The sequence below is a fragment of the Marmota flaviventris genome, chromosome 2, assembly GCF_047511675.1.
Source record: "Marmota flaviventris isolate mMarFla1 chromosome 2, mMarFla1.hap1, whole genome shotgun sequence".
Lineage (NCBI taxonomy): Eukaryota > Metazoa > Chordata > Mammalia > Rodentia > Sciuridae > Marmota > Marmota flaviventris.
In genome coordinates this window covers 122,764,820-122,779,683 of record NC_092499.1, presented here as the reverse complement: position 1 = coordinate 122,779,683, position 14,864 = coordinate 122,764,820, and the positions used below count along the sequence as shown (strand labels likewise).

The 14,864-nt window shown below is 45.6% G+C and overlaps 1 protein-coding gene across 1 annotated transcript in view; it reads right to left on the bottom strand.

Annotated features, from left to right (window-relative positions):
- The window catches only part of Acsbg1 (acyl-CoA synthetase bubblegum family member 1), a 53,181-nt gene extending 41,178 nt beyond the window's left edge, over nt 1-12,003 (bottom strand). The window contains exon 1 of the mRNA XM_027926151.2: nt 11,873-12,003. Within this exon, the coding sequence (XP_027781952.2) occupies nt 11,873-12,003 (131 nt within the window). The remainder of the gene's footprint in view (nt 1-11,872) is intronic.
- Nucleotides 12,004-14,864: the final 2,861 nt, after the last annotated feature.

Genomic DNA, 14,864 nt, shown 5'->3' with positions numbered 1-14,864 from the left:
ACAGTGTCTAAGTACCAGCTCTGATGATAGGTGACGCTCCACGTTTCTTCCAGGGAGACAAGAGGAAGGAAGAGCCCTGCCTGTTATTCCTCAGGCTCCAGGAGCCCACAGTCTACAGAAGAGGGTAAGGAAGAAAACCATACACCTGGTCTACACACGTGAGAGGCGTCTCTGAACAGGGCAGGTGAGAAGGGCATTCGATGGGGCCACAGGGCAGCAGGAGACAGGTCTAAAGAGGACTGTAATTTCGCTTTTTCAAAACTGAGAACTCACATTTATTGAGCACTGGCACTATCCCAATGGCTTTACATAAAATGAGTATTTAGTCATCTCAATCCTATCAGGGAGGTAGTGACTATGATCTCCATTGTATAAGGGAATCGAAGCATAGGGAGGGATGACGTAAAGAGCTAAAGGTTGCTGGACATGGTTGTGTGTGCCTGTAATCTCAGAGGCTTAGGAGGCTAAGGCAGGAGGATGGCAAATTCAAACCCAGCCTCAGCAACTGAGCAAGCCCCTAAAGCAACTTAGTGAGACCCGATCTCTAAATAAAATATATAAAAGGGCTGGGGATGTGGCTCAGTGGTTAAGTGCCCCTGAGTTCAATCCTGGTACCCACCACCCCAAAAGAGCTAAAGTTTAGGCAGCTAGTAATGGGGATAGCTGGGATTCCGATCCAGGGAATCTGACTCCAGATTTTTTGTTCTTAACTACAATCTGCACTGCCAAGGTTGAGTGAAGCTCTGTGGATCCCCTGAAGCTTCTCCACATGCCTCAGCAACATGGGATTTCCTAGGAACCACTGACTCAGAAAGGCAGAACGCTGTGACTAAAGCAATATTTTAATGTGCACTTTTGTTTTTTTTAATTGACATTGTAATCCAGGTATTCTTACATTTTTTTTATATCTTTATTTCATTTTTATGTGGTGCTGAGGTTTGAATCCAGTGCCTCATATGTGCTAGGCGAGCATTCTACCACTGAGCCATAACCCCAGCCCCTTGTTTTGTTTTTTTAGTACTGGAGACTGAACTCAGGGGTGCTTTACCATTTAACTACATCCCCAGTCCTTTTGTTTTTTATTTTGAGATAGGGTCTTACTAAGTTCCTGAGGGCCTCACTACATTGCTGAGGTTGGTTTCAAATTTGCAATCCTCCTGCCTAAGCCTCCTGAGTCACTGGAAAAACAGCCATGTACCAACCACCATGCCCTGCAATGTGCATGTATTTTAAAATTCTTCAAATCAGTGTAGTCCTGATATCATTCATGATATCAGCATACAACAAAAAATGACTAGACAGCTGAAAATTTTCAAACTATGAACCAAAACTAAGGAAAAAAGCAGTTAACACAAAGAAGCAAATCTTTCTATGACACAGATGTTGGAATAAGCATAAGGATTTTTTTTGTGTGTGTGGGGGGATACTGGGGATTAAACCCAGGGGCACTTAACCACTGTGCCACATCCTTTTTAAATATTTTATTTAACTCAGGGTCTCACTGAGTTACTTAGGGCCTTCTTAAGTTGCTGAGATTGGCTTTGAACTTGCGATCCTCCTGCCTCAACCTCCCAAGCCACTGGGATTATAGGCATGTGCCACCAAGCCTGGCATCACAAGGACTTTGAAGCAGTTATTAATACAAGTTTGAGAATTAAAGGAAAAACTAGACATAGGTGAATAAAAGGAGAATCTTATTATAAAAATGGAAGTATAAGTAAAGTATAATCTCTAAAATGAAAACTTCACTAGATGGGGTTGACTTCATATTGAAAGTTGAAAAAAGAAAGTGTTAGTGAGATTGAAGGCAAAATGATAGAAATTATTTAACCTAAATTAGAGTAGAAAGAAAAATTATTTTTAAATTGAGCATAACAAAACATTGCTGAAAGAAATCAAAGATTTTATGTCCTTTTTGTGGTACTGGGGATTGGACTCAGTTATTTTTACTTTTTTTTTTTTTTCTTTTATAGTACTGGGGTTGAAGCCAGGGCTTCATGCATGCTAGGCAAGTGCTCTACTACTGAGCTACATCTCCAGTCTTGAATCCAGTTATTTTGACATAGGATCCCACTAAATTGCGGAGGTTAGTCTCAAACTTGCTATCCTCCTATCTTGACCTCCAGATTAGCTGACTTATAGGTATGCACCACTGCACTCACCCTGAATTTTTAAAAATTAAATGAATGGAAAGATATGTCAGGATCAAAAAAATTAATATTGTTAAGATGGTAATATCCCCCCAAATGATCTATAGGTCATACAATTTCTATCAAAATCCCAGCTGGCTTTTTGCAAAAATGGACAAGCTAGTCTGAAAATTCAAGAAACTTAGAATAGCCAAAACAATCTTGAAAAAGAACAAAGTTGGAGGATTTCAAAACAAAATGCAAACCAGAAATAATCAAAGCAAAGAGGTACCAGCATAAGAGTAGACATATAGATGAGTGGAATGGAATGAGAAAAGCAGAAATCAGTTCAAATTTACAGTGAATTAATTTTCAACAGGGATGGCAAGACAATCCAATGGAGAAGGAAAGTCTTTTCAACAGTTGGGGCAACTGAATAACCAAAAGCCAAAAAATGAAGTTGGGAGTCCTTCCTCACACCTTACACAAAAAATAATTCAAAAGCTATCAAAGATCTAAATGTAAGAGCTAAAACTGTAAAAGTATTAGAAGAAATTATAAATAAATTTTTGTGACCTTGATTTAAGCAAAGCCTTCTTAGAAATAACACCAAAGTGCAAGCAACAAAAGAAAAACAGATAAATTAGACCTCATCAAAAATAAAACCATATATGCTTCAAAGGGTACCATAAAGAATGTGAAAAGTACCAAGTGCTATGGTACACACCTGTAATCCCAGCAATTTAGGAGGCTGAGGGAGAAGGATTGTATATTCAAGGCCAGCCTTACAAACTTAGTGAGATCTTGTCTCAAAATAAAAAATAAAAAGGGCTGGGGGTGGGCTGGGGTCGTGGCTCAGTGGTAGAGTGCTCGCCTAGCATGCACGAGGCACTGGGTTCGATGCTCAGCACCACATAAATATAAAAGAAAGATATTGTGTCCACCCAAAACTAAAAAATAAAAAAAGAATTAAAAAAAGGGCTGGGGGTATAGCTCAGTGGTAGAGTGTCACGGGGTTCAGTCCAGTCTCTAGTACCACACACACACACATACACACACACACACACACACACACACACACTCACACAGATACCATGAAAAGTCAGCCAAGAAAATACTTGCAAAGTGGATATATGACAAGGGAATGATATTTAGGGTACATAAAGGACACTTGCAATTCAGTAATAATAATAATAAAAAAGACAAATAATCCAATTAAAACTGGGGAAAGGATTTGCATGGACACTTCTCCCAAGAAGATATTCATATAGACAATAAGTACTTTAAAAGTTGCTCAATATCATCAGCCATAAGGAAATAACAAATTGAAACTGCATTAGAGACACTTCATACCTGCTAGGAGTGCTGTAATTAAAAGGATAATAGTGTTAGCCAAGGTGTGGAGAAATTAGAACCCTCATACACTACCAGTGGGAGTGTAGCTGCTTTGGAAGACAAGCTGTCAGTTCCTCAAAAGGTTATGCCTTGAATTACCATATGACCCAGCAATTTGGCTCCTAGGCATATACCAAGAAAAATGGAAACAGATGTCTAATAATAATGTCGATAGCAGCAATACTTTCAAAACATGAAAACAACCCAAGTGTCCACCAACTGATGAAAGGTAAACAAAACATGCTATGTAACGGAATATTATTCATCCATAAAAGAAATGAAGTATTGCTGCAAGCTACAAGACGGATGAATTGGGAAAACATTATGCTAAGTGAAAGAAGTCAGCCACAATAGATCATATATTATATCAGTCCATTTAAATGAAATGTCCAGAAGAGGTAAATCTATAAAGATAAAATGTAAAGCCAGGAATGGTGGCACATGCTTGTAATCCCAGCTATTCAGGAGGCTGAGGCAAGAGGAGCACAAGTTCAAGGCCATACTGGGCAACTTGGTGAGACCTGTCTCAAAATTAAATAAATAAATAAATAAATAGGACTGGAAAAGCAGTATGGATATTCCTTAGAAAACTTGGAATGGAACCACCATTTGACCCAGTTATGTCACTCCTAGGTCTATACTAAAAGGACTTAAAATCAGCTTACTAGAGTGAAACAGCCATATCAGTGCTTATAGCAGCTCAATTCACAAAAGCTGTGGAACCAACCTGGATGTCCTTCAACAGATGAATGGATAAAGAAAATGTGGTATATATACACAATGGAATATTACTCAGCCATAGAGATGAACGAAATTATGGCATTCAGTGGCAAATGGATGGAATTGGAGAATATCATGCTGAGTGAAATAAGCCAGTCCCCCAAAATTATAGGCCAAATGTTCTCTCTGATACATGGATGCTAATCCACAACAAGAGAGGGTAGGAAGGGGAAGAATAGAAATTCACTGGATTAGACAAAGGGGAATGAAGGGAAGGGAGGGGGATAGGAATAGGAAAGACAGTAGAATGAATTGAATATAACTTTCCTATGTTCATATATGAATACACGACCAGTGAAACTCTACGTCATGTACAACCACAAGAATGGGACCCTTATTAGAAGACGTCATATTCCATATATGTAATATGTCACGGTATACTCTACTGTTATGTATATCTAAAAAGAACAATTTTTTTTAAAAAAAGTACTGGAGGTATAGGTGAGTGGTAGAGAGCCCCTGGATTCAATCCCCAGTATAGTAGCAAGGGGAAAAAAAAAAAGTAAATTTTTGGTATCCTAGGGCTAGGGAAGTCGAAGGGAAATGGGAAGTGATTGCTAATGGGTATAGGGTTTCTTTAGGGGATGATGAAAATGTTCTAAAATTGTTTATGAGGATTGGGGTGTAGCTCAGTGGCAGAGTACTTGCCTAGCATGCATAGGCTCTGGGTTCCAGGCCCAGTAACACAAAGATAAAATAAAATTGGTTGCAGAACTCTGTGAATATATTAAAAAATATTAAATTGTACACTTTTTAAATGGGTGAATTTTATGATGTGTGAATTATATCTCAATAAAACTGTTATATTTTAAAAAAAAACTGAATCAAGCCACAGTGACCTAAGGAGACTATATCAAATGGTATACTATACATATACACCCACATATATTTTTGGGTACCAGGGATTGAACCCATGGGAGCTTAGCAACTGAGCCACATCCCCAGCCCTTTATTTTTTCTTTATTTTGAGATAGGGTCTCAATAAGTTACTTAGAGCCTCAATAACTTGCTGAGGCTGGCTTTGAACTTTCGATCCTCCTACCTCAGCCTCCATAGCTGCTGGGATTACAGGTGTGTGCCACCATGCCCGGCCTCTCTCTCTCTCTCTCTCTCTCTCTCTCTCTCTCTTTCTTTTCCAGACATGGGGATCGAACATAGGCAAGCTCTACCACTAAGCTATATCCCCAGCACTTTACATTTATTTATTTAATTTTTGAGACAGGGTTTCTCTAAGTTTCCCAGGCTGGCCTTGAACTTGTGATCCTCCTGCCTCAGTGTCCTGAGTAGCTGGGATTTCAGGTGTGCACCATCACACCCAGCCAGGACTGGTTTCTAAAAAGTACAATGTGGGAGAAGTAACACTATATGATTTCCAATGCTACTTATAAAAAGTGATATATGTTTCTTCCTGACTCTCTTAGATCACAGAGTTTTGGATTCCTTTTTTAAAAATACCTTTATTTTATTTATTTATTTTTATGTGGTGCTGAGGATCAAACCCAGGGCCTTGCACGTGCTAGGTGAGCGCTCTACCACTGAGCCACAACCCCAGCACCAACCCCCCCCCCCAACTGTTTTGGATTCCTGACCCACCTTGTCAGAAGTCCATCTAGCTGGAAGGCATGAAATTGGAAATCATAAGGAGAAACTACATAGAAATAGAGTTGTCAAGGAGCCCCAGCTGGTCCAGGTCCCAGTTTATTAAGTCTTCCCAGCTCAGGCACCAGCCATTGAGTAAGGAAGAGTCTCAGGTGGCCCTAGACCCATCACAAGCTGCCATGTTGGAAGGACTCCAGCAGCTTATGGGGAGGCTCACTGGCAGAGAACTAAGGTATCCAGTCAGAGCCAGTATGTAGGTTGAAAATGTACCCCAATATATCCACATCCTAATCTCTGGGGGCCTATGAATATGGCCTTATAAGGGGGAGAAGAGAGAATTTTGCAGATGTGATTAAGGGGGAAAAAAGTTTGTCCCGTACTATCCAAGTGGGCCCTAAATGCAACTACACATATTCTTGCAAGAAGGTAGCAGGGGGAGGGGCTGGGGTTGTGGCTCAGTGGTAGAGTGCTTGCTTTACATGCTTGAGGTACTGGGTTATGAGCCTCAGCACCACATAAAAATAAATAAAATAAAGATATTGTGTCCATCTACAACTAAAAAATATATATTTTAAAAAAAAGAAGGTAGCAGGGGTGTGCAAAATAATGGACTATCGAAACATTCAGCAATATGGATGACTCTCACAAATGAGTGAAAGGATTCAGACCAGAAAAGTGCATTCTCTACAATCCCATTCATGTGATATTTGAGAACAGCCAGAATAGTGGCTGTTCAAAAGAGTGGCTGCTCATGGGAGAAGGGGGTAGACATGAAGGAGCTTTCTGGGGTGATGAAAATGTTCCATATTTCAATTGCAGTTTTGGTTACATGGATACATTTCTCAAAAGTCATCAAATTATACCCTTAATATATGCACATTTTATTGTATGAAAATTGGACTCTGTGAATAAAAACTTCACGATCCATTCATTACATTTTACAGTTGTAAACTCTGCAAATGTAAGTTCATAGTTCACAGCCCCTTGGGGCCAGAGTCTGAACAAGGCCCCACACGTCCTTCACATGGCCGTGACCCTTTCCATTTCCTAAGCACCTTCCCAGTCCTGTTCTGGAGTGTTCTTCACAGCCTCCTTTGAAAGGAGTCAGAGCCAGGACCCAGTGTGAGACAGAACTTCCTCCCACCACTCCTTCCCCAGATGAAACTGGTTTTTATTTTTTATTTTGTGTGTGTGTGTGTGTGTGTGTATGTGTGAAAAAGTAGGTAGCAAGCTCCTCTTCCCTGAAGGGATTCAAGTCAGAGATTGATAATAAGTGGATGTTGTAAAAGAGTGATTTGGACTTTGTGACCTAAGACACCCCACTGGCCTGGAGTCTGCCACTCAGAGAGGCTTGCCTGGGGACAAAGTGCTTAGGTTCAGCATCCTGACTCCAGGCAAACTTGGGTTTTGCTGCCCCTGGGCAACAAACGGGCAGCCCTATAAGGACCTGTAGCCAGCCTGGGTTGGTGTGTATCCTTAAGACATCCAGATCTATTCAGATGTCTGGGACCCAGGCTAGTTTGCCCCAGGAACTCTGACTTCCGGTTTTGCCCAGCTCTTTATTCTGGTGCTCTTGACCCCAGCAACTCACCTTCCTGTCGCTCTTATAATACAGTTCCAAATCTGTCCTGTGGCCACCTTCCTTCCTTCCTTCCTTCCTTCCTTCCTTCCTTCCTTTCGATTGAACCCAGGGACATTCTACCTCTGAGCTACATCCCCAGCCCTTTTTATTTTTTATTTTCAGAAAGAGTCTCACTAAGTTGCTCAGCCTGGCCTCAAATTTGCAATCCTCCTGCCTCAGTGTCCCAAGTTCCTGGGATTACAGACATGTGTCACCACACCTTGCTAGAATGGCCTTTTAGTTTCTTAGATACTACAAGCTCCTTCCCACCTCAGAGCCTTTATACATGATGGGCTTTTTTTCTCCCTACGAAACTCCCCCCGCCCCCAGTACCTATGTATCTTTCAGGTCTCAGTTTAAATGTTGCCTTCTTAGGGAAGTCTTCTTTAACTCCCAAGACTAAGTCAGATCTCTGTTAGATTCCATCCATAATTTTTTTAAAATTCCAACATTTAAAAAATTTTTTATTGTAATATATATACATATATCATAATAGTTGTCATTTTAACCATTTTACTTGTATAATGCAGTAATATCGATTACATTTTCTCCACATATTTTTAATCCTTCATGGTGCCTATCACAATTAAAGTTAAACAGATAGCTGTATAATTATTTGTTAATGTCTGTCTTCTCTGCAAGTCTGAAAACCCTTCATGGCAGGAATTTGCTTGATGTTCTATGATATTCACCAGTGCTTAGCACAGTACCTGCCTATTCAACAATAAGTAATTTTGAATACATGAATGTATCATTCTTAGGAAAACCGAAAACAATAAAGATAATAAATACTGAAGAAAAAAAGCCAATCATGTTCATATAACGTGGGAAAACGGGCTGTGGGAGTGGGAAAGAATTCCAGAACTAGAAGGTCCTGGTATTCCATGTTCCGTCGGAGTAGCTATATCCTTTTGGGTACATTTTCATTATGCTTGTTCCTCCTGGGCTAGCACACTCCTGAGACTGGGAGCTCACTCTGTCGTCCTTGGAGGGTTTCGCCAGTGAGAAGGGCTTGCTCGCTGGGCTTGCAGCAGCCTCCTGTGAGTGTCCCACATTCTGAGCTCTCGGTCTTTAGCAGGCAGGTTGGGACAGGCAGCAGGCAGCCCTGGTGAGTAGGTCAGTTCAGAGCCTGTCATCCTTTCCTGAGCCAGGAAAGACCCTGGGGCTCCCATCTCCTGGCCTCCAGCCTCCAGCCCACCCCAAGTCTAGCCTGCACTCACCACTATGAGCCCCCCAGACCAGGCTCTCCCAGGCTTCTACTACTTCCACTCCTTCTCTGAGCTTCTTCATCAGGCCCCGGCTGTCCTCATGCCTCGCTGCCCCTAGCCTGGCCACACTAGCATCTCTAGACCCAGGACTAGAGAGACCCAACCTCTCTGGTCTGGTGATCACCTGTGACTACTCCATAGCACAGCTTCAGCCAGCACAGTGCCCCCTGCCTGCCATTCTGGGCATCCAAAATCTTTCAAACCCTGGATGTACTGTCCTCTTCTCAGTTTCCTTCAAAGACTTTCCTCCATCTTGTGCTTCTCCAGGCTCAGTACAGAGGACTTAACAGGCCCAAGACTCAAGGCCAGGTCAACAAGTGTCCCTGATGGGTAGGCCTCAAAGAGCACAGAACACAGATTGAGCTGTGCCAGATGGGTTCAGCTGGGGCCCAGCAGGTACTGCCTCTCCTGGCTCTGGCCTGGCTGCCTCTCTCTAGAGCCCCTCTCATTCCCAGCCCTGCAACTGGGATGGCACAAAAGGAAATTCACATGGGTCAGGCCAAGGTAGAGATCCTCCTCTGGCTCCTAGACTCCCTTCTCTACCTCCAGCCTCCTGCTCTGAAGTGCTGGGGAAGGAATGGGGAGCTAAGTCCCTCTCAGGCTGTTGGAGGATGCAGGCTCACCTTTCCCCAGATGCAGCTGACTCTAGCTACATATAGGCAGGCCTGGGATGGAGCCTTGCTGCTACACTTGGCCTGCAGGGGCAGAGGAAGCGAAAGTATCACAGCAGCTGCAGCAGCAAGTGCCTCTGACCTTAGAGTGATGCTTAGCGAGGGTTCAATGTCCTTTCCTTGCAGTAACTCTGCAGGGCTGGCAGAGCAAGTTTATCTGCCCCATTGACTAACAGGTGGAGGAACTAAGGCTTAGAGAGGGTGTCTTGCCCAGGGTCACAGAGTAGGTCAGGAGGGTGTCTTGCCCAGGTCAGGAGCAGAACTGGACTGGAACCAAGGTATGTGCCTTCTAGCCTTCTGCTAAGAGAGCTGGGAGGTGCTCCAGGGGTTACCAGGCCTGTAACAAGTTTTTGGAAGCACTTTAATATTCGCTAGTGGATACAATCCATTCAACCTTTCCTCCTGTCATGGAGGTCGGGCCTTTTACTTGCATTTGCAGAAGGTGATATTAAGGCTCAAAAGGGTTCAGCAATGTACCCAAAGTCACTCAGTCAGAAAGTAGTGGAATTCATATTCCAACCTGGGCTCTTTAGCCCTTCTCTTCCCTCACTGGGTCCTGAATCTATTTACCCTAACTTAAGGGAGTCCTTCCTGCCCCAGGCTAGGCTCTGTCCCAGGGTTGTCCACGTTCCTTTAGTGGGATTTGCAAAATAGTCCTAGACCTCTGGGAGCCCATGTGCTTGGCCTTCCCCTGATCAGGGGCCGGCCCTTATCAGGTGCCGCTCTTCTGCACATGAGCCTCAAAAACCACTCAAAGAGCTGGGCGCAATGGAGCAATCCTGTAATCCCAGCAGCTCAGGCAGCCCAGGCAGGACGATTGCAAGTTCAAAGCCAGCCTCAGCAATTTAGCAAGGCTCTGAGCAACTTAGTGAAACCCTATCTCAAAATAAAAAACAAAAAGGGTTGGGAATGTGGCTCAGTAGTTAAGCTCCCCTGGGCTCAATCCCAGGTACCAAATCAAACAAAAAACACTGTGTTCCTGACCTCCCTGTGGCCCCTCGTTCTCAAGGTTCCTTCTTCAGGGAACCTTGAAAAGAGAAAGCGGCCTTGTTATATTCAAGGACTGAGATTTTGAAGCATGCGTGGGAGCATCGGGTGGGGTGGGTAAGCCAGGCTCTCTCTGAGCCCATGACCCGAGGGAGAAGGATGTGGAAGACAATCAGTGCCCAGAGAGATTCAGCCACCCCTGGCTGAGGAAGTCAGCTTTCCTCCAGGGGCTCTTGCCTCTCTGTGCAACTGGTCCATGTCCAGGGAAGGGCTGGTCCTGGGCTCTTGGAGGTCTTGCAGGTGTCTCTCCTCTAGGAGACAGGAGTCCTCGCTGGCTTGGGGAGGTTGTCCAGAGACCCAGGCTGCCTGCCCTTGCTAGGACCTGTTTCTGATGACGCGTCAACTTTCACTCCCTTTCTACCCACCCGTCTTTCTCGTACCCCCTGAGAACAGAGACCATATTCTTGTAGCTCAAACACTGGTAGTAGTTTCTCCCCATTACCACCGAGAACTCAGATCCTGGCGCTTGCTCTGTTCTACCCTCCAGCCACCCATCGCTCTCCCATCTCCAACCTCCCGGTCTTCCATTGCTGTGGTGTTCTCCTGCCTGCTGCTCTTTATCTCTTCTCTGATAGCCCAGGTCCTCTTGGCCACTCAAGGCGTATCTCAAGCACCCCCAGATAGAGACTTCTCACCCTCCTCCCCTAGACACAGGTCTCAGATCTGTGTGGCCCTGGAATTCCTTTCTCCCTACTGCTGGGTTGGAGAGTCCTGGGGCTGGGACTATGTCCTATCTTCTCAGGATCCCCCACTCCTGCGATTGACAGGGCATGGGCCAGAGTGGGCATTGGCGAAGGCCTGACAAAGTGAATCCACTTCCTTGGCATTGCAGACTAGTAGGACATACAACTTGGAAGGGAAAACTTCAGGGAAACTTCAGCCACCGCACTTAAGTACCGATAGTGAAATCGCAGCCTAGAGAGGCTCAGGGACTTGCCAAGGTCACACAGCACACTGGAGTGGAAACCTCTGGCTCCTCCCTGAACAACTTCTCCCTCACTGACCCCACATGCCAAAGCTCCCCTAAGAAGACAGGGAGACATTTTTATTGACTAAAAATTCTTTCTTCATGTAACTGTAGCCCCCAGCTCACACCCCTGGGATGTGATTCATTCCTCAGTTGAACCGCTCTTGGCCACTAGGGGAGCAGACACACTAAATAGTGCTCCAAATGACAAGAGTCTGCATCCAGTGCTTACTCCATCCTAGACACCCATCATCGAGACCCTTCCTTTCATTCTTTCCCAAGTGAAGAATCTGAGGCTCAGAGAGAGAAGTGGTTTGCCCAGGATCACACAGCAGCATAGAATCTAGAACTTGGCCCCATAGTCTTGGTCCACTGAGACCCAACCACCAACTTACCTGGTTCCCAAATTGTCCTGGGTGGTCCTCACACTCATGCCTTGCAGGCTCTCCTGTGTGATCTCTCCGCTATCCGGCATGCTGGGGTCCTTAAGGATGCAGCTATGTCCGGCTCCAGAATTCTGTGGCATCTGCTGCAGGCATCTGCTGAAGAGAACTGGGTCTCCCACGACAGGGAGGTTGGCCTTGAGTGGGCAGTGGAGGCGGGCAGGGGGCGGAGGAGGCGGGGCCTGGAGTCACCCAAAGGGGCCCATTTCCTCTCTATTTTTAGAAGCTCAGAATGCTCCTCAACAGCAAAGTTGTTCAGGACTAAAACTTTCTTTTTCTTGGTGGTTTTGTTTCACTCAGGATGAGGAGAATTTCAATGAAGCCAGTGTTCTTTTTGATGCAAATCTGCCCCGGTTCTCCCAGGAGGTCTGGCCAATGGGCTCTGGGCTTCTGGGCACCCCCAGAAAACCTTCTCACTGGCTTTAAAAGGGCCACTTTGGAGCAAAGGGTTCTCAGAACAAAACCAGACACTGACCCTGGGGTGTCTGTGTACCCTGGTGCCCACACTGCCACCTCAGCTTCCTGGGAGCCCAGTATACCCCTGGGGGGGGGGGTTGCTTCTCAGCCCACCTCTCCCAGCCCCTGAGCTGGAGGCTGGACACCCAAGGAGGGCCCATAGCTCCGGCTCTCTGGGAGCCCAGATTGAGGGAGGAAAGTGACATCACCAACACCGAGGGCTGTCATGGAGTTCACAGAAGCATTTGCACTAAAGCGGACAGGAGAGAAGAGACCCCAGGGTGTGACCACCCAGTGACACCTGAATACAAACATGGTTCTGCCTCTTCAGCTAAGAGAAGGGGGAATGCTAACAGCAGGGTTTTAGGCAGCCATAAATACATGCGAGAAATTCATGTAGGGCAGGGGCTTTCTCTGAATACCAGAAATCTCCCCTCTAAGATTAACTGCGCATCAGTTCCTATGTCTGCCATACCAAATACGATGGCTTAACACCACCAAAATGTATTCTCTTACAGTTCCAGAGACCATAAGCCTGAAATCAAAATGTGAGCAGAAGCCCAGGTGTGGTGGCTCACACCTATATTCCCAGCAACTCAAGAGGGTGAGGCAGGAGGGTTGTGAATTCAAAGCCAGCCTCAGCAAGTTAGTGAGGCCCTGAATAACTCAGCAAGACCCTGTCTCTTAGTAAAATATAAAAAAGGGGTGGGGATATAGCCCCGTGGGTAAATACCCCTTGGTTCAATCTCTGGTACAAAAAAAAAAAAAAAAAAAGAAAGAAAAGAAAAGAAAGGAAGAAAGAAAAAGAGAAGAAAATGTGAGCAGGGTGAGCAGGGCCAGACTTCCCGCAAAGCTCTAGAGAAGATTCTTTCCTTGCTTCTCCTAACTTCTGGTGGCCCCTAGCAACCCGTGGTCTTCCTTGGCTTATAGAGGCATCACTCCAGTCTCTGCCTCTCTCTTTACACGTCTGTCTTCCCTATGTGGGTCTAGGTCTCTGTTTTCTTTTCTTGTGAGGACACCAGTCCTTGGACAAGGGGACACCATCCCGCGTGACCCCATCTTGACTACTTTCATCTGCAAAGACCCTATTTCTAACTTAGGTTATATTCTGAGGTTTTGGGTGGATGTGAATTTTGGGGACACACAATTCAAACTGTGTACAAGAAATGTCCATGGGGATTCCTCTAAGATATCCCCAAGAGGGTCAGTGAGTCTAGCTGGGTTACAGTGTGCTGTCTTAACAGGGGAAGGCAAGTGATTGAGAAAAAGCTGGACTGTGTCTGAGCAAATTCAGGGTACAGACCTCAGACCCCCGAATGCTGCCTCCCCCAAGTCTGGGCTCCTAGAGAGCAGGAGCTAGGGGCCCTCCTTGGGTGCCCAGCCTCCAGCTCAGGGGCTGGGAGAGGTGGGCTGCACAGGAGGCCTGGGGTCTGATTTGAGACCTGAGTCTTGCATAGACCACTACACCTTCCCTACAACCTTGGGAAGGTCCCTGGCCCTCTCTGGGCCTCCTTTTAAACTGTTTGGGTCACAAGGGTGGAGGCCTGGAATCTGGCCAAAGTGACTCCCAGTTCCAACTGGACAGGAGGAGATGATGGAGAGAGATTTGCCCATGAGCCATGGTTATACCAAGAGGACCATCAAGATGAGTGATAGGCCAGTGTGCCACCATGTGAGAGGCAGCTGAATCAGAGGGAAGAAGATGTTGAATTCCTGGCTTTTCAGAAGCCTTGGTCAAGATGAAAGCCAGGGAAGCTATGTGATAAGGCAGAACAAGTTCTTCTGCCTGCAACCCTCAGATTCCTACAGATCCTGGGAACTGGCAAGGGGAAAGTTGAAAGGGCAGAAAGACCCAAGCAGCTCTGGAGAAGACCTCCCTTGGGTAGATCTTCAAGGTCCGTGTGATCTGAGGGTAGTGAGGACCCTAGATCACCCAAGAGAGTGACAAGGCCACAGAGTGCCCAGTAAGGCCACAGAAGACAGGTAGTTGAGGAGAGAATTGGCACAGTGGCAATAGAGGCTTGGGAACAAGATTCTCAGCAGTCACCCGGGGACCAGGACAAAGGGTGCATCTATCTCAACAAAAGGTCAATGCTGGGTCATGGTGCCAAAAATGATAGGGAATGGGGGAGTCTGGTTTAGCTGACTTTAAAGATGGTGAATTTCTTTTTGGAAGGTAAATATAAATAACTTGCTGGTTTTTCTGTTGGCCCCGAGTCCCTCACACCCTCTCCTCTGGCTCTGCCCCTGGAGCAGACCCATATGAGGGTCTCCTCATCAGAAAACAGGCCTCGGGCTTCTGGCTGAGTTAGGCCAATGTGGGGTGGCAGCAGGAGAGCAGAGGGTGGCTAGAAGGAGAGGTTGGGGGTGGGGGTTCCTCTTGCTCCTTCCCTGCTGGCTGATTGGCCTTGTCCTCATAACTGCAGCTTCTGTCTTCTCCCAGCCCACTCTGGCTTTGAGCAGGACATAAGTGTCCCTCCTACAGATT